This window comes from Budorcas taxicolor, chromosome 16 (genome assembly GCF_023091745.1).
Source record: "Budorcas taxicolor isolate Tak-1 chromosome 16, Takin1.1, whole genome shotgun sequence".
Classification (NCBI taxonomy): Eukaryota; Metazoa; Chordata; class Mammalia; order Artiodactyla; family Bovidae; genus Budorcas; species Budorcas taxicolor.
This window is the reverse complement of record NC_068925.1, coordinates 65,509,150-65,536,077: the sequence shown is the minus strand read 5'-3', so window position 1 is coordinate 65,536,077 and position 26,928 is coordinate 65,509,150. Positions and strand designations below refer to the sequence as shown.

General features: G+C 41.0%; 2 protein-coding genes across 3 annotated transcripts in view; one reads left to right on the top strand and one right to left on the bottom strand.

Annotated features, from left to right (window-relative positions):
• NCF2 (neutrophil cytosolic factor 2) overlaps positions 1 to 122 on the top strand; it is a 36,777-nt gene extending 36,655 nt beyond the window's left edge. Inside the window, exon 15 of the mRNA XM_052654152.1 lies at positions 1 to 122. Coding sequence (XP_052510112.1) covers positions 1 to 113 — 113 coding nt within the window. The 3' untranslated portion in view covers positions 114 to 122.
• A 1,289-nt stretch (positions 123 to 1,411) lies between these two features.
• Positions 1,412 to 26,928, bottom strand: part of SMG7 (SMG7 nonsense mediated mRNA decay factor) — an 83,858-nt gene continuing 58,341 nt past the window's right edge. The window contains exons 10-24 of one of the 2 annotated variants that reach the window (XM_052654150.1): positions 23,795 to 23,957; positions 23,291 to 23,447; positions 20,312 to 20,382; positions 18,678 to 18,738; positions 17,419 to 17,538; positions 16,472 to 16,760; positions 11,236 to 11,380; positions 10,384 to 10,766; positions 9,157 to 9,528; positions 8,268 to 8,417; positions 6,202 to 6,282; positions 5,604 to 5,763; positions 4,785 to 4,955; positions 4,524 to 4,669; positions 1,412 to 3,888 (exon numbers count right to left, since the gene is read on the bottom strand). In XM_052654150.1, coding sequence (XP_052510110.1) covers positions 3,775 to 3,888; positions 4,524 to 4,669; positions 4,785 to 4,955; positions 5,604 to 5,763; positions 6,202 to 6,282; positions 8,268 to 8,417; positions 9,157 to 9,528; positions 10,384 to 10,766; positions 11,236 to 11,380; positions 16,472 to 16,760; positions 17,419 to 17,538; positions 18,678 to 18,738; positions 20,312 to 20,382; positions 23,291 to 23,447; positions 23,795 to 23,957 — 2,583 coding nt within the window. In that variant the 3' untranslated portion in view covers positions 1,412 to 3,774. The remainder of the gene's footprint in view (positions 3,889 to 4,523; positions 4,670 to 4,784; positions 4,956 to 5,603; positions 5,764 to 6,201; positions 6,283 to 8,267; positions 8,418 to 9,156; positions 9,529 to 10,383; positions 10,767 to 11,235; positions 11,381 to 16,471; positions 16,761 to 17,418; positions 17,539 to 18,677; positions 18,739 to 20,311; positions 20,383 to 23,290; positions 23,448 to 23,794; positions 23,958 to 26,928) is intronic. The other variant, XM_052654151.1, reaches the window with a different exon arrangement.

Below are 26,928 nucleotides of genomic sequence, written 5' to 3'. Positions count from 1 at the left end.
TGAATGAAGAATGGCTGGAAGGGGAGTGCAAAGGGAAGGTTGGCATTTTCCCCAAAGCTTTTGTTGAACAACATGCAGCTACAGACTTGGAAAGCACACCCAGAAGAGTCTAGGATGTTTCACAACCTACAACGTTGAAGAAAAGGAAGTACTATCACTTACAAGATTTGGCACGCCTCTGCTGTACATTCGAGAGACATCTCTGGAGTATTAATTAATCTACTCTTCCATTAAAACTTAACCTATTAGACGATGATGTGAGAACTTACAATGATTACGTTCAAGACGGGTGGGGGGGTGGTGGTCGGAAATGTCTAGAGGAGGGGGGTCTTCTAGGGTGCAGAAAATCTGTTTCTTGCTTGGAGTGCTGGCTACCCATGTTCGGTTTGTGAAAATTCACCAAGTTGTGTACTTACTATTGGTACACTTCTCTCTATATGTGACGCCTCAATAAAAAACTTACAAAAACAAGATACCCAGAGTGCAGGCCCAAGACCTAAGTATAAATATCCCCACTCCTAGACCATTACTATCACAAACTCCCGGGGACTGAGGTAACTTTATAGGTAACTCAGAAGATGTGAGCATGCACGCCTACACACAGGAAACTGACATTTTGGGGATTAGAAGTCTCGCTGCTTAAACAGAGCTTAGACTGAGTTATGTTCCCCTGGAATATAGCTTTTAATTTCACAGAAAATTAAAATACTGGAACTACGTCCCTTGATTTCTTCTCATAGAGGACATCTGTTAAGAGTTCAACAGTGAGTATATGCCACTAATACTTGAGATGAAAAGGGACCATGCTCAGGAGGCCAGGTGGTTAGTACCATCCTACTAGGTTACATTTGTTTATCAGGATTAACTTGGGTGAGTTTCCATAAATTCAAAACGCCTGGCCTTAATTCCCCTTCCTCTTGTGGAATATTCTGTTAACAATTTTTCAAGTGTGTAGGTGCTTATGAAAAGCACATTTAGGAGACAAACTAGACTGAATCAACATCAGTGTGAAAACGCAGCTGGTGGGTGTGCGCACACACACACAGGTGAGGTGCGGTGTTGGCTTCTGCACACAGCGAAGGCTGGCAGGTTACCACTGGAAATCAGGGGACACAACTTGAGGAAATACAACCCCAGAGCAAAGAACACCAAATACCGTTGCTGCTCATCACACTGAGTTGAGTTTACTGGGCCAATAGGATACACGGTCTCTGAGCTGCCTTATTAAGGGCGATAGTAAGGATAAAAATGCTGAGTTGTTAACTCCTTTGCTTAAGCCATTCTTTATTAGAACCCATCCCTTTTTGTAATCCTGCACATCGGTTTGAAATATTATTAAAAACAAAAATAACCGTGAAGCATTTTCGATTTTTGACCTTTCATTCCCCTAGATGACTTGTGAGTAGTTTACATTTGTTAAGTTGGATTTTCTTTCAGGGCAGGAAAGAAACAATCTCTACACAGATCTGGTTGGAGAGAACATGGTTTAATTAAAGGCAAAGCTGATTTCAGCAGCTGCAGGTCTTGCACAGACAGACCAAAACAAATAAACAAAAACAAAAAGAAACACAAAAGAAAGTTTGCTACACAGAACCAGTTTCTGATGAAGATTCTCCTTTCCCTCCTCATTACTCCACACTGAGGATGATAAGGCGAGGGACCCCGCCCCAAGAGTCAAAAACATTCCAAACACCAAATTCTCATGCAGAAATGGGGCTGCAGACGGGACGTGGGCACTGCGGGAGCGAGACGGCGAACCTGGTGGGCGTGTCGAGGGTGCAAGAGTTGGTGACAGTTCAAACACTGGAATGTTGCAGCTGCCTGAATGCAGAGCTCAAACACACAAAGTGGGTAAAGGCAGCAGGGAAGGAGGCTCGGGAGGGAGGGGATGGGAGGACGGTGGTCACAGAGGAGGGGCTGGAGAGAAGCACAAAGGGTTTCATATTGCCATTGGGTGGGGGACTTCAGCCTTTCAGACCTTTCAAAAAAAAAAAAAACACACAACATCGAAAACAAAAAAACCCCAAACACCATGTCAAACTAAAAGAGCAGTAATGTAAGCATTCGGGACTCCAACCACTCTCTCGGAAGAGCAATGAGCATGAATCTCTCACCCCCTTTCATTGCTGGGGCTGCCCAGACTCCAGTGACGACCAGGGCTCCTGGATGTGCTTTGCTCTGTAGCTGTTTTCCAGCTCTTGAGTCCCACGCTAGCTCCACACACTCACACGCACCACCCCTCCCCTCCAGGGAGCAGACGGGCCAGCGTGCACACACATGAACACACACACACGCGCACGCGAAGGAGAGCCCTCCCAGAAAACAAACCCTACCACTAGCACAGCAATTGGACATTTAGATTGTTTCCATAATTTCCCCTTAAAATATTACTTTTCCAGGAAATGACTATCAGAAATGCTGTCCTTCTGTTTCTACACAAGAAAACTCTTCAGTCCTCTTTCCTTCTAATAAATATCAGATAAAAAGTTTCTTTTCCTTTCTTCCGCCTTCTCCAGAGTGGACTCCGCTGTGTTTTCCTTCTGTGCCTGATGCACAGGCGTCCGTGTTGCCTTGGATTTCCTCTGAAAGTGGAGGCTGGGAGACCACAGCCGGGCAGGGCCTGGCCGCTCAGTGGGCCGTGCGTACCCCGCCACTTCCTTCTGTTTCAGACTGTCTTTTGGGCCCCAACTGCTGGCCCCCATGCTGTTGCTTCTTGGCGAGATGTTGTACACATTAGGAATAAAAACGATTACAGCACACAGCACAGGGTAGAAAGGGGGTGGAGGTAGGGACAGGAGGAGGTGGGTGGTAAGTAGGATGGGGGCACAAAAACCAACCAAACAAAAAGTAACCACACTGAAAGCTTCTACCTATTAAACTGTGTCAGGCCATGAATGGACTAGCCTGCCTGCTGCGGGACTGCCTGCGACACTACCGTAAAATGGACAGGAGTCACAAACGTTCCTTTAGAGCCCTACGGCAGTCCTCGGCTAGTCCAGCCCAGCACCAGCAGCCATGCGGCATCCTCAGCTGGGGCTCGAGCACCTACAGAGCGAAGGGCATTTCCGGCTGGAGTCTCCAGGCTAGAGGAGGGCCCACCAGAACCTTCTGAGTCCAAGCGGAGGCCGCGTCCTCGCCCTCATGGACCGTTTCCATGGGCTGAAGAGGTCGGTTTCCCCATCCTGTCACCACCAACCTCTCACAGGAGCAGTGCACGGGGTTTTTCCTTGCTACACACTGACTAGAAGAAGCACATCTGTGTATGGAAGAATTCAGTGTGATATCTTACTACTGAGAGTAATAACAATAATAAAAGATGTTCAGGAGTAATTTCAACTACATTCTCAGTCAGCAAAGCAATCATTAATGGATTCCTATTTTATTCCCCAAAGAGGAAAAAAAAAAGGACTGAGAAGTTCCCATTGGCTTCTCCCATCTGCCTTCCCTTCTCAGCTTTCACTTCCCATGTGGCTGGGGACATGCACGATGGAGAAAGTGAGAGGCGGTGATACCAGGTGACTGAGTGAGACAAACAGCAGTTCCTCTCCCCCTCCGGAAGGCCCCGGGGGGACGGAGAGTTCCTGATGGTTTTTTCTTTTTGTTGCACTGCGGACATTTCGTGCACACTCAGCGGGCTGGTGGAATACTTACACCCTCTCAACAGCGAGACACAGAAAAGAGGGCTGCCACCTGCAGGGGACTGTGTGGGTCAGTCCTGCAAACCCAACATGCCATGGTTTATGGAGCCTTCATTCCCAGGGTGCCGCTCTGGCCTCAGTGTGGAGGATTCATGGCGCCTTGTCCCCGCTGCTGTTTCTGCTTCTGCTGCATTAACAGCTGCTCCAAAGCGGAAGGTCCAGGATGCATCATGGAACTGGACCAGATAGACTGAAAAACAGTCCAGAGCTTGTCAGCAGAGGTCACATGCCTGGTTGTCTGAAAGGGATTTGATTTTCAATCCCAGCCAAACATAAAGGCGTGTATGTCCCAAGATCCCCAAACACTGAAAAAAATCCAGCTATTACAAGGAGTTGCTGTAAGACCAGGTCCTTCAAGACTGGTTAGTTAGTTCTCATTAAGATCATTTTAAACCAGAAAAGGTGAAAGTATGTTTTCTATAAAGTCTTTTTACTAAAATTCAGCTCCATGTGAGAACAGACACTGACTATAAAGGTTTTAGGCAGGCAAAACATTTATGAAATTAGATATCCTTCTTTTACTTGTTCAGAAAAGGAGTAAAGAAAATATTTCAAGATGAGTCAGAATTTTCTTAATCTTAGAATCCAACTAAAACCTTCATGTCTGTCCCCCGGAGGATACTGGTTTATCACTAGTGAATCCAAAAATTAAAAAAAAAAAAAAAAATCCTTTTAAAGAATCTTATAATGCAGATCATGCTTTGAAGACTTTGCCAGATATATAGTATGAATCAAACAATCCTAAGGGCCTTAGGAATAAGACTAGCTATTTATGTGAATGAATGCTGAGACATCTCATATGGTTCTTGTTCCTGATCCACTCACCTTTAGGCTCTCCATGAGGACAGCAGAGGAATCCTCCATGGATGGGCCATGGCCTGTCCAGGAGCCACTTGGAGTGCTGGCCTGATGCCAACTGCTCTCAGAGGATGATGCTGCTGAGAGATAATCGATGCCAAACCCACCCATGGCTAGGAATGAAGAGAAAAGAATAATTCAAGAAGATGTTCTTTCACTGCCAAAGGTCCAGGAAGGACACAAAGTAAGTTAGTTCACTTCTGCTAAGCAATGAAGACTGGCTCTCACCTGGCTTATCAGTTTTCCACCGGTCTGCAGTTCTCCTATCCCTGTTATCTGGAGTCCCAATGGGTCCAAAATTGGAGAATGGGACAGAATTGTGGTTGTGTGTTGGAGGGGAGCTTGGCAGGCTGCTTGGGTTGGAGGAATGAGGAGACTGGCTGGCTGGTGTTGAATGATCTATTGAATAACAGCAACGCAAGACATTAAATAGAAATGTTTCACAAACATACCAAGAATGAAAGTTTCCGGTAGATTTGATCACTTAAATTCTCTTAAAAATAACCACAGGGTTTCGGGAGAAAGGCAAAATTAAGGCCCCCAGAGGGACCCTGCCGGATGTACTAGTCTGTATTACTGTACATGTCTAAGGCACGTTCCTTACCTTAAAAATAAAAACGTAGACAGTTCTGTCAAACGTATGCATTGTTTTGGTGTGCCTGTTTCAGATAAGTATATACTGGTCTTCTCTATCAGGGCAGAATTGCCTAACCTTAAGAATTTTCCTGCAAAGAATGAATATCTACCCAAATAAAACTAAAAAACAGCTGCAAACCTTAAGATAAAACTCGTATTTTTCTCCCTTACAACTGTGCTCATTACTGAGAATGTAAAACAGCTTTTTTTAATGGCATTTATTATGTGAACCAGCTCACCAGGCTTTTTTACACCCCATTTTCCTTCAGAAGTTACTTTAAAAACAAATACAAACGACAACAACAAAAGTCATAGACAAAAACCACCAAATACATAAAATTACCAAACCACACTATCTTTCAAGTGTATGGGTAATAATGCAAAGTCTATAATTTAAAGACTAGTCAATACCTGAACTGGCAGGAAGAGATGGAGACCATGGAGTCCCTTCAAAAAGGGAGTACAATGATGTTTCCTGGGGAGCCATTGAGGGATTAAGTTCTGCTTTGGAGCTGGGTGTCAGGTTTTTCCCGTATACCTCATTGAACACACTGTTATTTGGGTATCGTTCCTGAAAGACAGCGACCACCAAGTTAACAGACTCACTCCAATGAAAGAAAATGTAGTGTTCATGCACGTGGATGCTTGACAGATCTTAAGACTTTCTTTGCAAGACAAACTTTTGAAGGCTTTTACTTCTGTTTCTTTCAGTTTTCCTGTTTTTATTCATTTGCTTTTTACTTTCCCCCACCCTTTATTCTGTTCTATGTAAACTGCTCAGGTTAAACAGTATGAATAATTTACTTGGCTGAACAAGAGAGCCCCATTTCAAACTTACAGAAGTCTCCAGTATACCCTAATCAAAGCGGGGGAGGGGGCAAGGGGGTAAAATCAGATACCTGGAAAATACCAATATATGGAAGAGAAAGGAAAGAGAAAAACAGATGTATTGAGACAGACTGGGAAAGAAAATGCTAGCCCACAGCAGGATGCCTCACTGTTTACGCACCTGATTGAGGGAGAATCCGGTGAGAGACAGGAAAGAAGATGAATGTGACATGAGCTCTGAGGGCTTCTCCAATAAGGATTTCTTCATAGTCCCAGAGGGAAAAAAAAAGATAGTTAAATTATGCTTTCCATTTTCTTAGTACTAATTTTAAGATACCAGACAAGCAAAATAAAGGATCACAATTTAAGAATACCTGTATTCATCTCTCTTGTACAAATTAAAGCTTAGAAAGTATCAATTCAACTCGGATTACTTTTTATTAATACCATGGTCCTGCTAAGGGCCAGTCATCACAGGTGAGTCAGACAGAACCCTCCTGATCAGTACTTCTAACTTAAGCACAGAGATCCTGGCAGGGACCCTGGAAACTGGCAGTACGGAGTATTCACTAGGTAAGAACCTCAGGAATCCCTTTGTCACTAGCTGCATTTAAAATGCTCTCAAAACAAGATGCTGAACTGATCAAACACTGTTTTCTTCCTAATTTCTTCCCCCCTAGCTAGAATCTTAAAACACAGGCATTAATGACTTTAAAAAAGCCTTTAGATTCATCTGACAACTGGCTTTGTTAGTATGGTTCCTAAGCAACTCTATTTGTGGTATGTATTCAAACACTTGCTAAAGTCAAGTTTACATTTATTGGTCCTTAAGAAACTCATTGGTTAAAAAAAAAAAGCTGAATCTCTGATGCTCACTATCACTGAACTGTTGGTCAACAAAGCATTTATTAAACACTTGCTACATGCACGGCACTGTCACACACGACATCAGTAATGATGTTAAATGTAGGAAGGGTTATAGTTAAGGTGTGTTTTTTTTTTAACATGACAAAACCCCACTAAAAGCAATCCCCCGCCCCCCACCCCTCTTGTTTCACCATTAGGTTCATTTCCAACGGAGAAGGTAAAAAAGCACAAAGTGAGAATTAAGGGATTAGGAAACAAGTGAACAGAAAGGCACTCTGCCCCTAGGCCCTTAAGCCACCCAGCCAAAACAAAAACAAAACAGCAAGAAAGGCAAACAGGTAGAATCAACAGTTTAGCAGCTGGGCTGGCCCCGACCTCTAGGCGCTGTTACTGCACTACCACTATCGGGCGTCTAGGGGATCTTTTATTTCTGCTAATTTGGGGAGGGTGGGGAGTGGGAGGTCTGTGTGGCCACTTACTCAGAAAAATTCTTAAGGGAACTTCAAGTGCTAGAGATGGCAGTTTCTGTCAGGAGAGCCATTAAGCTTTTTTTCTAACACTAAAATCAGTGCACTTTAGTCTTGTGAACGTTTTCTTACCCTGTGTTTATGGGAAAGAATCAGCAAGAAAGTGGAACTCAAAAATGTTTTACGCTTTATTAAGAAGCAGGGAAAGGGAAAAAAACCTCATAGCATACATCTTTCTTGCAGTTCCCGACCTCAGTAAAACATGTAAATAATGGCATCCTTTGAAATGCAGACTGGGATATAGAAGATTATTTTTAAAAGATACTACTAATCAATTCTTAGACCTTATCTCTGTGCTCACTCATTGATGGTACTCCAATCATGTTTTAAAATTGAGTCCTCTTCATATTACAAATCTGGCTCTGAATTTAGATCAGGGCTTTTAGTTAACCAAACAAAAGAACCACTTACTGTTTAGTAAAATCAATCTAGAATCTTTTTATTCAGTAAAACATCTGGAACATTATTTCATTTCATATTTTGAATACATGAGGAAAAATCTCACTGTTCCTAAGCCAGATTAAATGACACCTAAAATTCCCGGGTCCAGGTGGAAATGACACCTGAAAAGGAAGTTAATTTCCCAGCATTACATCTTGTGTGTGCCCAGCCCTGCAGGATGCTTTCTGGATAACATATATTACAAAGCTACAAGATTTGGGGAAACTATGGGACGAAGTTTTGCCACATTTTACTGTCATGTGAATGTTAGTTTGGGCAATCAGGAAATAAGCTTTAAAATTCTGTTAAAAAAACGAAAGCCCTAGAAAGAAGAAACTACCTATTCTACTACAAAATCTCAGAAGAAAAGGTAGGGGTTACAGCAAGAAAAAGAATTACATCAAATACATACAAAGAGGCTTCGTCCAGGAAGAGAGGCGAGAGGCCCCAGCAGAGCTGGGTAAAGATCAGGAGGGTTAGAAAAAATCAGCTCTTCCTCTTCCTCCAAGGCAGCCAGACTCTTTAACAGGTCCGGAGGAAGCAGAGGGGAGCCTTTGGGGTCCTAGTGACAGAAAGGATCACAGTGAGATGCAATAAGGGATGACAAAAGCACAGCGGAGTAGTAGCATCATTAGGGAGATGAAGGCAGCTGAAGTCAAGGAGGAAGCTGTAAGGAACAGTAAGACAGCATTATGCAAACAGGAAAAGGCTTCGAAACACCAAAGCAAAGTGACACAAGGACAATGAGAAGAAAAGATCAAGACACCAGAAAGAAGTAAAGACAGTGACAAACAGAGCAGAACACGAAAGGCTAAGGTGGACAGCCAGTGAAACAGCGCAAGGGAGCAGAGAGGTCAGTGTTATCTGGGGCTAACAGAGAGACAGCTTTTTTAAAAAAGTTCCCAACACACACCTGTTTCTCATGAGTAAAAAGCGCAAAGACAGGGAACTCCACCGTCAAAGATGACAGGCTAAATTTGTTCCTCAGAAAGCCACTTGCTTAAATATGCAGTAACCCTACTTTTAAACTTAGATGACCCAGCCCAACTGAGGAGCTTTGTCTCAGAATTCTCTAATGTGCTGCCTTAGAGATTTCTGCACATGGTCCTCTCTGCCAGACCGTCAAGTTCAACGTCAGGAATGGCGTTCTTCAGCTTCCCCAAATCTATGTGGTGTGAAGAGGGTGCCAAGAGCTGCACCCACTTACTCAGTGGCGTTCTGTCGCACTAACAAGATCAGAGGGACCTTTAAACATTTAGCTGAGACCTCTGAAGTGCCTGGAGACAGGGAAGGACACGCACCTCAAATGGCATCCTGGGCGCAGGGTCCTGCTCTGGACGGAAGACTCCCGGGGACCGTTTGCCCCTGCGGTCCACACTGGCTTGCTGCGCCATCACAGCTCTGTTATCAGCAGCGCTGTAGGAAGAATCCCAGTAGAACTCCGGGATCTTGACTTCTGAGGGGTTGTGGTTATATGGCTCCATGGGGAAAGGCTTCATCGTTTTCTCAAGAGGCTGCTGCTGCCTTACAGGAGGTTGCAACGACGGCTCAAACAGTTTTATGGGGTCTTGGGTTTGAAGGTAGTAGGGCTGTTTCACAGGCATGATTTTCCCTAATGGGCCTTGAACCTGAGGAGGATTCCACAGCTGTTTGGAGGCATCTGCCTGTTGATACTAAAAAAAGAGATGCCTGGTTCACCAAGATGAGGATAAAATGCAATGTAACTTCACTCAGGACTCACAGAGAGAACTTGAGAGATTTTATCACCAACAAAACTCTGGGTCACGCAGGCTTGTTTTTTCTTTAGGGTTTTCAAAACACAGAGCTTTTTGGGAACAAATTAAGGGCACTGAGTTCATGTTCTCTTTCACTTCCGATATTAAGAGGTTTAATTGATGAGGTGTGAGCGTGGGTGGGTGGGCACCCATTTCCCCTTCTGCTCCACGTGCTGCAGGATGGTGAGACTGGAGACTGGCGCCACAGTTCTCTTACCATCTCATCACGAGCACGAGTCTGTTTCCCTTCTGTAGTTCAGCTTTAAATATGGAAAATAATTTTCAGAAAATCCCTTTCTATAAAGCTGACAAGCAGTAGCAGCAAAGTATGGTAGGTACTATCTATTCTCCTTTACAAAAGTAAAAAGAACAACTGAACCTTCCTAAACAGCAAAGACTGCTGTGTTCCCATAATCATGATAAGTCTAAGCAAAAAGTAGCTGAATGCTTACTTTCTTTTTTTAAATTGGAGGATAACTGCATTACAATGTTGTATTGCTTTCTGCCATACAACAACGTGAATCAGCCCAGCCGCAGGTATACATACATCCCCTCCCTCCCACATCCCACCCTTGCCCCACCCCATTCCACCCTCCCCACGTTGAGCTCCTTGTGTCATAAAGCAACTTCCCATTAGCTCTCTATTTTACCGAGGGAGGTGGTTTAACTAGTATTTTTAATTAACGTGACACTGAATGATTTCAGGTGCTCCTCTCCTCACCTCAGCTGGAAGTACACACAACTGTAACTCACCTGCTGGAATCCAGAGTGGTGAGGAGGACTTTTCCCCAAAGCCGGCACAGCTTTTGTAGGGGACTGCTGCTGCTGAGCTAGAGCTTGAACCTGCAGCTGGCTTGCAGTCTGTGCTGCTGGCGGAGCGGGGAGAGGTGGGAGGGGCTGCTGGGACGGCGGCTGAGGCTGCTGGGGTCCCTGGGTCACGGGCCCTGGTCCGGAGGGCCGCTGCTGGCTGTAAGGGATGTGGGACTGTTTCCCAGCTTGCACCTGGTTTCCTGCTGGAGAGTGAGCTGCAGGCTGAAGGAAGGTTCCTGGGACAGAAACACCAGCTGGGAAGGTGTAACCTGAGCCCATAGAAAATGCCACAGGAGGGGGGATAACATATGTTGGGGGCGGGAACCCTTCAAAATAGAAGAACATCGTTTTAGTTCTAAGGAAACTTAGCAAACGAAAGACAAAAATTAGTCATTTGGGGCTGGGGTGGAGAAGAGGTTTTCTAATAAATCATGAAAGACAGGGATCAACCATCAAGTAAGACTCAACTGTCAACCTTTAACCTGATTTCAAGAATTAAATACAGATTACTGCCTGCTACTTCTATCCATTGAGGCAACTGGAATGTCCTAAAGGTTTCTCAGATGCCATGTTTAGTGACAGGCATTCCTTCATAATAACAAGCATGCACTTGCACAGAAACTACAGGTAAATGGCTCAAAAATAACTGAAACATTAGGGAAAAGAGAACTTCCTTATACCTTCTAATATTAAGGGTTTAGTAATGTCCTTCAGAGTCTAGAATTTCTCAACAGGTGAATAGAAACTCCTACACAGACGGAATTCAGCAGAAGACATTACAAAACATGTATTTACCTGGCCGGCTGGGAAGAGGAGGGAAGGCTCCAGGGTGATGAATGGGGATGAACTGGGAGTTACTTGCTTGACTTGGGGTTTGAGTTACAGGTGTTTTCCTGGCTTCAGACACTGGAGTCTTTCTTAACTCTGTCTGAGATTTTACCTATGACCAACCAGAAGCAAGACTATCTATAATAATCTGAAACTCAAATGAGACAGAAAGCAGCACCTACTCTAACAAAGGATTTAAAACCCTATGTTAAAAAAAAAGTAAAGTACATGCTTGGTTCACTGGAGAAGGGAATGGCAAACCACTTCAGTATTCTTGCCTTGAGAACCCCATGAACAGTATGAAAAGGCAAAATAATAGGATACTGAATGAGGAACTCCCCAGGTCAGTAGGTGTCCAATATGCTACTGGAGATCAGTGGAGATATAACTCCAGGAAGAAAGAAGGGATAGAGCCAAAGCAAAAACAATAGCCAGCTGTGGATGTGACTGGTGATAGAAACAAAGTCCAATGCTGTAAAGAGCAATACTGCATAGGAACCTGGAATGTGAGGTCCATGAATCAAGGCAAATTAGAAGTGGTCAAACAAGAGATGGCAAGAGTGAACATCGACATTCTAGGAATCAACGAACTAAAATGGACTGGAATGGGTGAATTTAACTCAGATGACCATTATATCTACTACTTGCAGGCAGGAATCCCTCAGAAGAAATGGACTAGCCATCATGGTCAGCAAAAGAGTCCGAAATGCAGTACCTGGATGCAATCTCAAAAATGACAGAATGATCTCTTCATTTCCAAGGCAAACCATCCAATATCACCGTAATCCAAGTCTATGCCCCAACCAGTAATGCTGAAGAAGCTGAAGTTGAACAGCTCTATGAAGACCTACAAGACCTTGTAGAACTAATACCCAAAAAAGATGTCCTTTTCATTATAGGGGACTGGAATGCAAAAGTAGGAAGTCAAGAAACACCTGGAGTAACAGGCAAATTTGGCCTTGGAATATGGAATGAAGCAGAGCAAGGACTAATAAGAGTTTTGCCAAGAAAATGCACTGGTCATAGCAAACACCCTCTTCCAACACCACAAGAGAAGACTCTACACATGGACATCACCAGATGGTCAACACCGAAATCAGATTGATTATATTCTATGCAGCCAAAGATGGAGAAGCTCTATACAGTCAGCAAAAACAAGACCAGGAGCTGACTGTGGCTCAGATCATGAACTCCTTATTACCAAATTCAGACTTAAATTGAAGAAAGTAGGGAAAACCGCTAGACCATTCAGGTATGACCTCAATCAAATCCCTTATGATTATACAGTGGAAGTGAGAAATAGATTTAAGGGCCTAGATCTGATAGATAGAGTGCCTGATGAACTATGGAATGAGGTTCGTGACACTGTACAGGAGACAGGGATCAAGACCATCCCCATGGAAAAGAAATGCAAAAAAGCAAAATGGCTGTCTGAGGATGCCTTACAAATAGCTGTGAAAAGAAGAGAAGCGAAAAGCAAAGGAGAAAAGGGAAGATATAAGCATCTGAATTGCAGAGTTCCAAAGAATAGCAAGAAGAGATAAGAAAGTCTTCTTCAGCGATCAATGCAAAGAAATAGAGGAAAACAACAGAATGGGGAAGACTAGAGATCTCTTCAAGAAAATTAGAGATACCAAGGGAACATTTCATGCAAAGATGGGCTCGATAAAGGACAGAAATGGTCTGGACCTAACAGAAGCAGAAGATATTAAGAAGAGGTGGCAAGAATACACGGAAGAACTGTACAAAAAGGATCTTCATGACCCAGATAATCACGATGGTGTGATCACTCATCTAGAGCCAGACATCCTGGAATGTGAAGTCAAGTGGGCCTTAGAAAGCATCACTATGAACAAAGCTAGTGGAGGTGATGAAATTCCAGTGGAGCTATTTCAGATCCTGAAACATGATGCTGTGAAAGTGCTGCACTCAATATGCCAGCAAATTTGGAAAACTCAGCAGTGGCCACAGGACTGGAAAGGGTCAGTTTTCATTCCAATCCCAAAGAAAGGCAATGCCAAAGAATGCTCAAACTACCACACAATTGCACTCATCTCACATGCTAGTAAAGTAATGCTCAAAATTCTCCAAGCCAAGCTTTAACAATATGTGAACCGTGAACTTCCTGATGTTCAAGCTGGTTTTAGAAAAGGCAGAGGAACCAGAGAAAATTGCCAACATCTGCTGGATCATGGAAAAAGCAAGAGAGTTCCAGAAAAACATGTATTTCTGCTTTATTGACTATGCCAAAGCCTTTGACTGTGTGAATCACAATAAACTGTGGAAAATTCTTAGAGAGATGGGAATACCAGACCATCTCACCTGCCTCTTGAGAAATCTGTATGCAGGTCAAGAAGCAACAGTTAGAACTGGACATGGAACAACAGACTGGTTCCAAATAGGAAAAGGAGTGCATCAAGGCTGTATGTTGTCACCCTGCTTATTTAACTTCTATGCAGAGTACATCACTAGACACGCTGGACTGGAAGAAACACAAGCTGGAATCAAGATTGCTGGGAGAAATATCAATAACCTCAGATATGCAGATGACACCACCCTTATGGCAGAAAGTGAAGAGGAGCTAAAAAGCCTCTTGATGAAAGTAAATGAGGAGAGTGAAAAAGTTGGCTTAAAGCTCAACATTCAGAAAACGAAGATCATGGCATCTGGTCCCGTCACTTCATGGGAAATAGATGGGGAAACAGTGGAAACAGTGTCAGACTTTGTTTTTGGGCTCCAAAATCATTGCAGATGGTGACTGCAGCCAAGAAATTAAAAGATGCTTACTCCTTGGAAGAAAAGTTATGACCAACCTAGACAGCATATTCAAAAGCAGAGACGTTACTTTGCCAACTAAGGTCCGTCTAGTCAAGGCTATGGTTTTTCCTGTGGTCATGTATGGATGTGAGAGTTGGACTGTGAAGAAGGCTGAGCACCGAACAATTGATGCTTTTGAACTGTGGTGTTGGAGAAGACTCTTGAGAGTTCCTTGGACTGCAAGGAGATCCAACCAGTCCATTCTGAAGGAGATCAGCCCTAGGATTTCTTTGGAAGGAATGATGCTAAAGCTTAAACTCCAGTACTTTGGCCACCTCATGCAAAGAGTTGACTCATTGGAAAAGACTCTGATGCTGGGAGGGATTGGGGGCAGGAGGAGAAGGGGACGACAGAGGATGACATGGCTGGATGGCATCATGGACTCGATGCATGTGAGTCTGAGTGAACTCCGGGAGTCGGTGATGGATAGAGAGGCCTGGTGTGCTGCGATTCATGGGTTTGCAAAGAGTCGGACACGACTGAGCGAGTGAACTGAACTGAACTGAACTGACATGCTTATTCACTTCACCTAAATTAAAAATGGGAAAATCAAATTACTTAAATACCTCAAAAAGCTGTGAGGGCTTAGTTTTACTCGTATAGTTATTTTGCTTTCACAAAATCACAGAAGTACGAAATATGGAAGAGGACTGAGAACTCATTCCTTTTATAAATGAGACACCCAATGCCAAAAGGGTGAAGCAGTTGCCTATTTTCTTAAGCCAATGCTGTCAGCCCCAGGGCCATGTATTCTCTAACTCATTAAGAACATACATGGATTGATAATGAGCGCTAGCTCACAGATGAGACACTTTGGCCCTCAGTGTAACTTCATCCGGGAGGCTTTAAAGGTATCAGTCAAGCACCCACCCTCCACCCTGCAACGCTACCACCCCCAGAATAAATGAGGATACTTTCAGTAGCAAAAAATCAGGCCTGAGATCCTACACGCAGCACTAGAGAAGCAGATGCCATATGCACTGCTCAAGCAATATAAAGATGAGTAAAATGAGGAAAACCGGCAGCATTTAATAGAAAACTTAGGATGAGGTACAGAGGGTGGTGATACACTGATTATTGTCAGGCTTTCTTTAATCACAGATACTCAGATTTCAAAGAGATGTGAGACTGGAAGAGATTTCATTTTCCTGGACCTTTCTGGGAGGCAGCTTCAGAGAATGAAGGCAGAGCAGGCAGGAAACAGCTGAACTCTTTTCCCCTAAAACACTGATTTCTGGCTTTATAGTTCTTTTGGCATTTGTCCCTTGCCTTTCCCCAACACCTCTCACTGTCTCTGTGCCTTTCCTCAATTTCTACCATGTTTTTCTCTGTTTCTCCCCCTACTATTAATATTAAAATGGAACTATTATGTCCTTTCCCAAAAAAAAGCTTGTAAGGAAAATACACTGTAGATATATTTTATCTGAAGGCAGCTTTCAAAAATGTAAGATTCCTCATGCCTACTGTAAATAAATACATTTGCCAAAATGTGTTAATGAATCAAATGGCTACAAACATTGGTGGTATTAATAAGACCAGCACAGAGTAAAGACCTTTTTCTGTTTATATGAAATCATCTGTATCTCTTTGGAAAGATACATACACACACACATATATATATATAAACACAAGTCACAAATAACTGAGTAGTGTTTATCTTTCCCCAGCAGGAGACTTGGATTCTTGCTTTACAAATCCCCATGAGTCAGGGTAACACTAAGGTTATACAATGCTACTGGCTGGGGCAGATAGAAATGTCAAGGAAAATCTTTTTCCAAAAATGTATTTCATTTTGTAGAGTGAATCTGGGGGGGGCGGGGGGGGACGAAACACCACTGTGTAAGCCTTAACATACTGAGCTATGTGGGATCTATAAATATCTCAAATTTTTAAAAAATGGCAGTTATAGCTCCCGAAGAAAATGTAATTATTTGTGAAATTGAGAGCTCCGCAACTGGTCTCATTTCCTACCACTTAAACTGGAGAGAACTGACAAAGATGTCCAATCAGGTTAGGAGTTTTTCATTCACATTACAATTTCTGTGAACTGACAAGAGTATCGATCTACCACAGTTCTTCCTATTACCTTGCTGTGCAGCCTTCTTATGCACTGAAGCTTCCGGAACAGCCACTTCGCAAGGGTTTAGGAACGGAACGGAACTCTCGCCTTTTGGGAGCCTCCTCTACCTGCTTTCTAGCTCAAGCACAGCTCACCTGCAGTGCCGCACTCTGCCTTCCTGTTTCCTGCGCCTTTTCTAGGGTGCCTCTCCTGGTCTCTGTTTCCCTCTCGTCGTCTCTAGGGTGCCTCTCCTGGTCTCTGTTTCCCTCTCGTCGTCCTTTCCGTCATTCTTAGTCACAGCTACTCCTTTGCTACCGTCCTTCTCACCTCTTTGGGAGGAAAACTTCTTCCTTGGTCTCTGTTCGCTTCTCGTGGCTTAATGTTCTCTTTGAAGGTGACCACTGGTTTCTCTCCTGTGTCACAGCTGTTGCTTAGATTCCGGCCCGTAGACAGCACTGATTTCAGTCCTGGGTTCCCGTCAGCTGCCAGGGACTCTATGATGGTTGTGTCTTGCAGAATGAGGTTCTCTTTGGCTTCACTGGGGTCTTCCAGTATTAACTCTGGGATTTCTGTGATAAACAACAATTTCCCTACCTCATTTTCACACTGAATCAGCCTAAAAAAAGTAAAAATAAATCCATATATGAAAAACATAAATCTAAAAACCAGTAACAGCTGAACTTTGTACGGGTCCCACAGCCTTAAAATGTGGGAAACAGCAGGATGCAATAGTGTGGATTTGGGGAACATAAACAGTTTCTACAGAAACTCACATTCTCATTATGCCACCACACATCACCACAACACACGCCGAGGCCCTTTTAACGTTTTTCTAGTAAGTATAGTTACATTTGCTCAGCATGTTTCAGCACAAGACAGTAGACTAGGCCCTTGAAGTTCCTGTTTTCTAGGTGTGAAAACTGAAGCTCAGAGATGCCACAAGCGTCATCCTGGTCTGTCTTGACTGAAACTGACCACCATGCATGCCCTTATCAACACAAATCACCATAACTGTGAACATACAATTTAGTTAAGATTTATACAGACGTTTATAAATTGGAGAAGCATCTCATAATAAATAAGGGAGACAAGGCCAATTCCTCTAAAAGAGGCAGTGTAATGAGAGGACAGAGATTAAAGAAATTCTAAAGATCACTAGGGTCATAATCTGATGCTGTGTTCCCAACCTTTTGATTTAAGAGTTTATAATCAATAGCTTTATACCCAAGTGTAAAACTCATATGGGGTATGTGTATGTATCTGATGAGGAATACCTTGGCTGATTATCTGCAATCCATTTGCCTATAGAGATCAAACGCTGCTGTCGTATTTGTCGTTGCTGACCCTCTTTGTCGCCTGTAATACCCTGATGACCTTTGGAAAAATCCAAGTTCCTAAAATTGACATAAGCAAATTATAGAAAATTAAACCTAATGAACTGCAATGGCTTCAGATTTTCCCATACAGGTTAGCTATTTGTTGGAATTAGCTGCATTTGCTTGAACTTATTTATACTCTTAAAGACTGTAAATACCACGAAACAAAGCAATATTAATGTGATATTTTTATTTATATTTCACTTTCTCATGGAGGAGTTGAAATAAATCACAAAGTTTTATTAGGAATGACTTTTTTAAAAAGAAGAATAAAGTTTTTATTTAACAGTAAGCTCACATTGTAAGTAACTCACTTCAAACAACCATGGCAATGCTAGAGTCTCTGAGATAGCTATTCTAATAGATAGTATTATCTATTCACTTCAAGGTGGTCCAACCTAAATCAGAAAAAGATTAACACATACCATAAAGTGTACAGAGCAAAAAACTCATTGACATTAGAAAAGTAAGTCAACCTAAAAAATAAGGGTTTTTCAAATTTCTCTTTAAGCTATCTTAAAAAAAAAAAAAGCAGCAGCATCTAAGAACTTCCAGGCAGTAGGCCAGAAACTGAGGATACAAAGATAAATAGTCTCCTGACCTTAAGGAACAAATAATTATGATTTAATCCGAAGAGATAAAAGCTAAGCAAAGAATAAGAGAAGCATTATAAAAGAAACATTACTGTCTTCTGATGAGCTTTGAAAAGGTTCACAAAATAAGAGATACTTGACCTGGACCCTGGACAGGTATGGTTAAGAGCTTACAGATTAGTAAGGGAAGGATGAAAAAGGAATGTGAACGTTTCAGGCACAGCATGAACAAAGTTTTGGAGGAATAAAAATACAGAGTTATTCAAGTACAGGTCACAGTTTATGTATAACATGTGTAACTACTGGAGGGGGAAGGGGGTGAAAGTTGCAGGAAATATGGCTGAAAAACTAAGCTTTTGGACATCGAGATAAAAAAGATATTTTAACAACTGGGGATGCATAAATTGAAGTTTTCTGTACTAGTAATGGGACATCATCAAATCTATACTTTATAATTGCAGAAGCAGAGTAAAAATGGACTAAGTAAGGAGAGAGCTTTTAAGTAGAGAAGTACATTAGGAAGCTTTTTTATACTCTAGGTAGACAGTGACAAAGGCCACCTACCTGAAAGAAGGTCTCAAAGCCAAGAATCCTTGTAACTCAAACTCCTCTGGAAGTGGTGTTGCTAGAGAAGGGCAGAAATCAAGACTTGTAAACATTTAAATTAAAATATTATTGTTCAGCAGGATATTGGTTCCTATATTAAAAGAATATTTTCTAGACAGAAAGAAAGATTAATGCTCATGGTTCTCTGTTCCTCTTTATAGTTACTGTGATAAAATAACTTACCTGTCAAGCCCCTACCTGTGGCCTCTGAGCCCGTGACATTGCCCTCATACTCACCTACGACTCAAGGCTGAGGAGGATGTCTGCGATGGACTATTTTTTCCCCCAGCAGCCTTAAAAATTCACAGCGTGATCCATTAATCACAATGTTTAGATTATCTCCTTGTTAACTCAAAGCACTGAATATCAACACTACATCACCCAGGAGCTTGTAAGAAATACAGAATCTTGGGCATTATCCCAAACCTACGGAATCATAAACTGCATTTTAACAAGATCCCCAGTGATTCATTTGCAAATATGATGCTTGAGGGGCACTGATCTAATGGAAGAAAAATAATCAGAAAGGAGTCAATCAACTACAGTTTGTTCAGTGCAGTGCTATTTATAATGGGGCAAAGTTTTAAGCAAATGGATAATGATTAAATAAATTATGGCATAGCCATAGGATGGAATATTAAGCAGCCTTTAAAAAATCATGTTCCAAAATGTTTAAATGACAAAGAAAAATTCTAACAGTATCTTGTTAAATTTCCCGCCAGGCTCCTCTGTCCATGGAATTCTCCAGGCAAGAATATTGTGGTGGATTGCCATTTCCTTCTCCAGGGGATCTTCCAGACCCAGGGTTCAAACCTGGGTCTCCTGTATTACAGGCAGATTCTTAAACCTCTGAGCTATAGGGAAGTCCAAGTTGTAACTATATCACATAACTTTAACGATGTGATATCAATCACATGCAGATATGTGTATGTACAAAGAAGTAAAAGCCTCAAAGAAAATAGAGTATCATGAATAGTACAGAGAGTATTTCTGTATGAGAGAACTAAGGGGGACTTGTGTTATATATATGTCCCAAATGTCCTGATAAGCAAGTATTATTTTGACAGAGTACTGTTGTTCACATTAGTTCCCAAAAAAGTAACTAGTAAGAATGAGGAAGAAGGGAAGATGGAAAGAATCTGAAAACACTACTCTCTGGACTCCTATTTAAATGAAGCAGAACAGGAGAATAAGCTGAGAGAACTACAAGAGAATTATTACCTCTATTTCCACCCATTTAACCAATGCAAAGCACAAAGTCTCCTCTGAGATACTGAATTTAAAGTTAAACACTTAAGAACAAAACCTTGTTTTTCTCTGGCCTTAAGCCCACTATTTACTTCCTTTGTGGCTTAGCTGGTAAAGAATCCGCCTGCAATGTGGGAGACCTAGGTTCAATCTCTGGGTTGGAAAGATTCCCTGGAGAAGGGGAAAGGCTACCCACTCCAATACTCTGGCCTGGAGAATTCCATGGACTGCATAGTCCACAGGGTCGCAAACAGTCAGACACACTGAGCGACTTTCACTTTCACTAAGCCCACTGTTAGTGATGGAGAACAATGTCAGCAACACAAGGTTGAGGGAGCCCTTACCATTAGTACTTGAAAGATCTTCTTCATGGGGATGGAAACTGTTCAGAAGAGAAATTAGCCACGGCCAAATGCTGTAAATTAAACAGATAGTTCAGACTTTATTTTTGCATGAGAAACCAGAACGCTAATAAGCCATAAAAATGTTACCAACAGGACCTAGGCTATGTATTTTTCTCTTGGTTTAGCATTTTAAATGCTGTATGATTTCCTAAAATGTAAGTACAAATGTGTCTAGATAAGATACACCAGAAGGGCCAAACTTCCGTAACAGAGACCTACTACTGCAGATCGGTCCCCAGGTTCCTAATTTAACAATCAGAAAAACAGGCTTGTCAGTTTTATTCATTGAAAATGGATATTTACTGAGAAACCTTTGACCAGAGAAACAGCACATTATGTTTTTATATTTTTCACATACATTATCAGTTATGGAATCCATTACTAGTTCTTAATCTGTGACATGGGATGTGGTTATATCATAGTCAAATCACACTGAAAGTGATGAATATGCCTTTTTCTTTATGATATAAAAAAATTCACACATTGTTACAATGTCCTTACCCTCTGTCTCCTAACACCAAACCTTTGCCAAAGTTTGCAAAATATTAAAAACATATTAATACTTAGTTAAAATATTAAAAATAATTACAATCTACTTAAGATAATATTAAGATTTTCTAGAAATATGTAACCACAAATGTTGGTAAAAAAGTGTGGCTTTAAAAAAATTTTTAAAGCCCAGGGTGAGTTGCCCAGGATAGAGAGATTGGATGCACATCATCACATCAGAGAAAAAACCTGGACGCTGACAGCTGTACACTTTAAAATATAGGAATATGCTACTTTAAAATATATATAAATGAATAATATAGGGAAAATATATAAAGAAACAACATTGAAGAATGAATCTCTGCTACAAGCTTTTGAGGATATAATGAATTAAGAGACAGTTGAAAAGGAAGAATGCTAGACTAGAACAATGTCTCTACGCAACAAATAAGAGATCTCGAGAAACAGACAAAAAAAAGAGTATAAGAAATGACTTAACGATATACTGCTTTACCCCACTGTGGGTTACTTAAGTCTAACTCTGCTTTCTACAAAGAAAAAAAAATACATCACTATTTCATGTACTTATCTGTTTAAGAGAACATGTTCTCAAAAAAGTATAGAAGAAAACAAGTTCTAGAAATTTTAACGGTCAAAAGCAAGAAACTGAAGGTTACTTGAAGTTCAGAAAATTGTTTTTTCCCTCATTTAAAAGATATGAGGATTATTACACCTTGATGTATCAGACACATTAGGAAAATCTTCAGTCTTAGAGAAATACCCCAAACTAGCTGAAAATGAGTAACAACATACTTTAAGATAAAATAAAATACCTGCAAGGATATAATTCTAAAGATCCCAATAAATCTGACAAAAGGAAGGGAGAAGAGTAAATCATATGGAAGAAAAAAGGAAAGAAGTTTGAAAATAAAGCTGTTTCTTCTGGTTGAATATCCTTTGCAACGGTAAGAATGCACAGGGAGCTCCCTGGCAGCCTAGTGGTTAGGACTTGGGGCTGTTGCTGCTGCGACCCAGCTTCAATCACTGGTGGGGGAACTAAGATCCTGCAACTTACGTGGCACAGAGAAGATAAAATTAAAAAAAAGAAAGAAAGAAATGGGAACGCACAGAATGCACCTAAAAGCTCACTCACTGTACAGGAACAAAAAAAAACTAAATAAAAATATTAATGCTTTTTCCATAACATTACTAATACAACTTAGTGAACCAAACACAAATTCTAAAGTACACATGAGAAGGAAAAAGGTACAGCTTCTGGTTAAGAAATGAAAACTCTGTGCAAGAAAACACTCTCTAAAATATAACTTACTAATAGCTACCTTGGCATGAAAAAGAGAAGTGTAGTATGCTGTGCTTATGTTGCTAAACTCCATTCATGACAATATCAAAAATGAAGGCGCTTAAAGTTAGATTTGACGGGAGAAGAGGTAAGACAAGCACAAAGTACGAGGGATCATGGGGTCCTGAATGTGGCTAGGACATTTTTCAGGTTGTGACTTTGGTCAATATGCAGATGCTGAGCCACAAATTAGAAATTTCAGAGACTCTCCCAATATCCATCATCAAAGTATGCAGGAGAGAAGCTTCTCACTCACTGCAAAGCCTTACTGGAAGTATTTATTCTATTGTTGTTTAGGGGCTAAGTCATGTCTGACTCTTTAGTGAACCCATGGACTATAACCTGCCAGGCTCCTCTGACAATGGGGTTTTTCCAGGCAAGAATACTGGAGTGGGTTGTCATTTCCTTCTCTAGGGGATCTTTCTGACCAGGGATTGAAACTGTGGCTCCTGAATTGTCAGATGAATTCTTTACTGATGAGCCACCAGGGAAGCCCATTTATTCCTATGGCCAAAGGTAAACTGAAAGCTTTCATTTGTCACTGTCTAATGAATAATTCCTAAGAACTGTCAGGAATATTCTGAGTAGAGATTACACAGAAAATCATGAAAGCCCAAATAATATCCAATCCTCTATGCTTAGAACAAATATAACTCAAACTCGGTGTTACTGAAAGTCAACATCAAACAGCTTAGCTAAAAAAAAGAATGGAAGAAGTAAAAAATCTCTTCCCTTCAATTCCTAAACAGAAAATTGGGGTGTACTGTAATGAATAAGAAACAAACAAACTATTTCATTTTGCAATGTGAAAAATGCCTTTTCCCCAGGATGGCAACCAGGAATGCAGGAACACACAGCAAGTCTGAAATCCTTAAGATTGTGCCCCCCATGAAGAATTCAAACAAGTAAGTGAAAAGCATACAAAGAAGTCTTCAGTTCAATTTCTAGAGAGTAGGTGGAAAATACAAGTCCTCCACTGTTCCAATATTGTGTTAGACGGCAGTTTCTACATATCTATGGATATCAAACAAACAAAGCACACAGCTAATGTGAAATTCCGAGATACTTACTACTGTCTTTCATCCACCACTGCCTCCTGAAACACCCTGGGTCTGAGTCTCAGCCAGTCCATGGACACCTTGACGGCAGGTAGGGGATAGGCATTGTAGGATTCCTCCTGAGACTTGTTCTGGAGAGGACACTTGCACAGGATGCCAAGAAAAGAGACTTGAAGAAAAAACGTGTGCACAAAGAATAAGATATTTGAAATTGTGTACCAGTCCAAATTAAAATATTACTGCAAGCCTTGGGCTGTATGGTACTTAACACTTAAATATCTTACAGCCGCGTTCTAAAAAGACATTTTCTTTTCTACATTAGAAATGTCACAGATACAGCTGATAAGGGGGATGTCAGCAGCTAAAAGGGAAGAACTTAGGGTTTAGGCCTCTTGATTCAGTATGACAAAATAAACACTTTTTCATGTTACTAATGGTTTGTTGCAATGATGGAAATGTCAAAGTTCATGCTTCCCAAAAAAGATGGCACAGGAAGTTAAATGGTTTAATACTCACTAAAGAGGGCCAGCAACTGTGTCCAACACAGCTGCTCATCTTGGCTATAACTATGCTGCTCTGTTTCGTTGCTAAAGTCACGAAGGTGATGAAGTTGAAACAGGTTAATGACAGTGACGTGAACTAACTGCTGAGAGTTGAAAGCTTTCTGGAATAGCAGCCTCTGTAAAAGAAGATAGGAATACTGAATATATTATCAAGAACTGAAGCTGTCTTTAGCACAAGAATTAAACTGGCAGTCTGCATTTAAACCACAAGGGTAACATTTATAGATGAGTATTTTAATTGAATATGATGTAGTCTGATGTTTCTCATGTTGACTTTCTGCCTTGAAAAGATTTAACCCAGTCACCACAGAGCTGTTTGTTTTTTTTTAACAATACTTTTTACCGCAAGAAACTATGTAATCTTTTAATATGATCTGAGAAAAGCTTTTTAGAGGACTCAATAAATTTATACATTTTAATTCATTAGAAGCTGTTTTATAATAGATGGAAACATACTAAAATATGAAACCAGGACCAATGACGACAAAATAGGTGCACATAGTGAAAATCAAAATTTCAAGTAAAAAGAGGCAAAACACATGTTTTTGAACTCTTGGCATATAACAAACGTCTTCCAAACTTGGTCATAAAGTTTACTCTTTCAAAGGCTTGATACATTTAAAGAAATTTATTTATAAATGAGATATATAGCAAAAGCATATCTGAAACATAGGGTAAATGACAAACCAAAGCAGTCATTAACAAGTATTATAGGCCACCTGATGTGAAGAGCTGACTCATTTGAAAAGACCCTGATGTTGGGAAAGATTGAGGGCAGGAGAAGGGGACGACAGAGGATGAGATGGCTGGATGGCATCACCGACTCAATGGACATGAATTTCGGTGGACTCCAGGGGCTGGTGATGGACAGGGAGGCCTGGCATGCTGCGGTTCATGGGGTTGCAAAGAGTCAGACACGACTGAGCGACTGAACTGAACTGAACTGAACTGGCATTTGTACAAATAATTATACTGACACGTTCCTCTATCAGAAAAGCAACAGCCTTCACGACCACATTTCTTTTACTTAAGAACTGTGTGTTCACAGCGACCTGCTGAGCATCCCTGTGAGGAAAGCTTCACCTGCACGCTCTCAGCTGCCTTAACTTCATCATCCTTCTACCTCAATATCTGCAGTAGTTTAGAGTACTCCCATAGAAAACAGTTTTCCAACACAAGTTCCTAACAAACTTGACAGCTACTAGAGATGGCATCCTGGTTTCACCTTACACTTCAGCCACAGCCAAATATCCTCCCTCCCCAGGCAAAACTTTTGGAGAAAGTGGGGTTCACTGTCACTAGCCTTATGATGGGAAACGGATTATGTCACTTACACTTCTACCAGCAGTGATAAGAGACCCTACCATCCCAGAAACTTATAGCTGCCGGTGTCCAGCCTATTCTGAGATTTTATTTTTTACATAAAGAATGTGAAACATCCAGAGTAAGCTCCGTAATTCTACTAACAAGATCTTTCACATTATCACTGGAAAAAACACAGTTCTCTTTCTCTTTAACTCTGTTCTCCCTATCATCGGGCCATCTGTCTTGCCAGTATATACATCAAGAGTGCTTACTCCTGTTTGAATGGCATCGACCATTTTTCTCTCCTTTACTCTGAATGTCCTGAAATGCTATTTCTCTTCCAAGTGCTCCCATAAAACTCTTCTTTCACTCTCTACATCCAACTTTACAGATCAGCTGACTATTTTACACAAACACATAAGACTGGCATGAGAATACTGTTTTTTTCAAGAAGTGTGCTTTTCTATGAGTATAATTTATAGTAATGTATCCCTTGTATCTATAAATCCAGTGGCATTTATTTTAGAAGGCAATGTTCTACTCAACAAAATTTAAAAAAATTTTTTCTAGTTTATGTACAGAAACATAGCATATGAGAGCAGCCAAGGACTAGCAAATGATAATGAAAGTTCATGAAGGTACAGACTGTGTCTTGTTCTCCCCTACATCTCTAAGAGCTTAGAGAAGTGAGAGAAGTGCAGAGTATACAATATGAACTCAAACACTTAGTGAAGGAATAACCCATACTTTTAGGAATATATAACTATTAAGTTGTAATTTCATAACATGTGGATTGCATTTTAGTAACAGATTAAACCGAGACTGACGTTTTGTTACTCAAAGACACTTTCAACAGCAGTTAAGGATTATACTGAACTAAACAGTGTTAGGAAACAGCACACATTTAACAGATATAAAAGCATTGTATCTCAATTCCTAAACCCAGATCTTAAGTCCTCCAATGAGGACTTAAGGACCTCAAGTTGGTACATGTTTCTGCTTAGTAGATAAAGACTTGCTGGTAAGACAGATACACTGAGGTTTACATGTGGATAATACTAATTATCTGTAAAAGCTTTAGAAACACTTACTCAACTATGCTAAAATTTCACTCCAACAATGTTCTTCTGACATTTCAATACTGGCTAAGGTTTAAAATAGATCTGCCTCATACTATGTTTAACTTTAGAGTGTTGGAATAATACTTTAAAATGTTATTTTAGCAATTGCCCATATACACCCACCAGAACTTCACATGCAAAAATAAATATCTGCAGACAATATTAGTGTCTAAGGTTGAACCAAATACAAAATTGACTAGATTCTATACGAGAATGACTTAGAGAAGATCTTATGAAGGTAGGTCCCCCCTCCCTCCCCATTTAGGGAGTATATCTTGAATAGAACCAGAGCTGGAAGCAATCTCAAAAGATCATTTGGTCCAACTCCCTGCTATTCAATGAGACTGCACCTAAACCATTCAAGAAAAATGGCTATCAATTTGACTTTTAAGCTCTCAAAAGAGAGACCTCTTAGTAACCCCCTACAGGTCTCTATTTAAATTTTAAGATTTTATTTCTGACCTCAGGAAGACAAAGATGTGTTCTTTTAAAATAATCCTTCATGTATCTGAAAACTTACAATGAATAATATTTAGACTCATTTTTTCTAGGGTGAACAGCCTAGGGCTTTAAAAAGTTGGTTCTTTCATGTACCCAACCCCATAAATCATGAGCTAAGTTTAAATAGGTCACTAACAGAAGCAGAGAACAGCAGGGGACT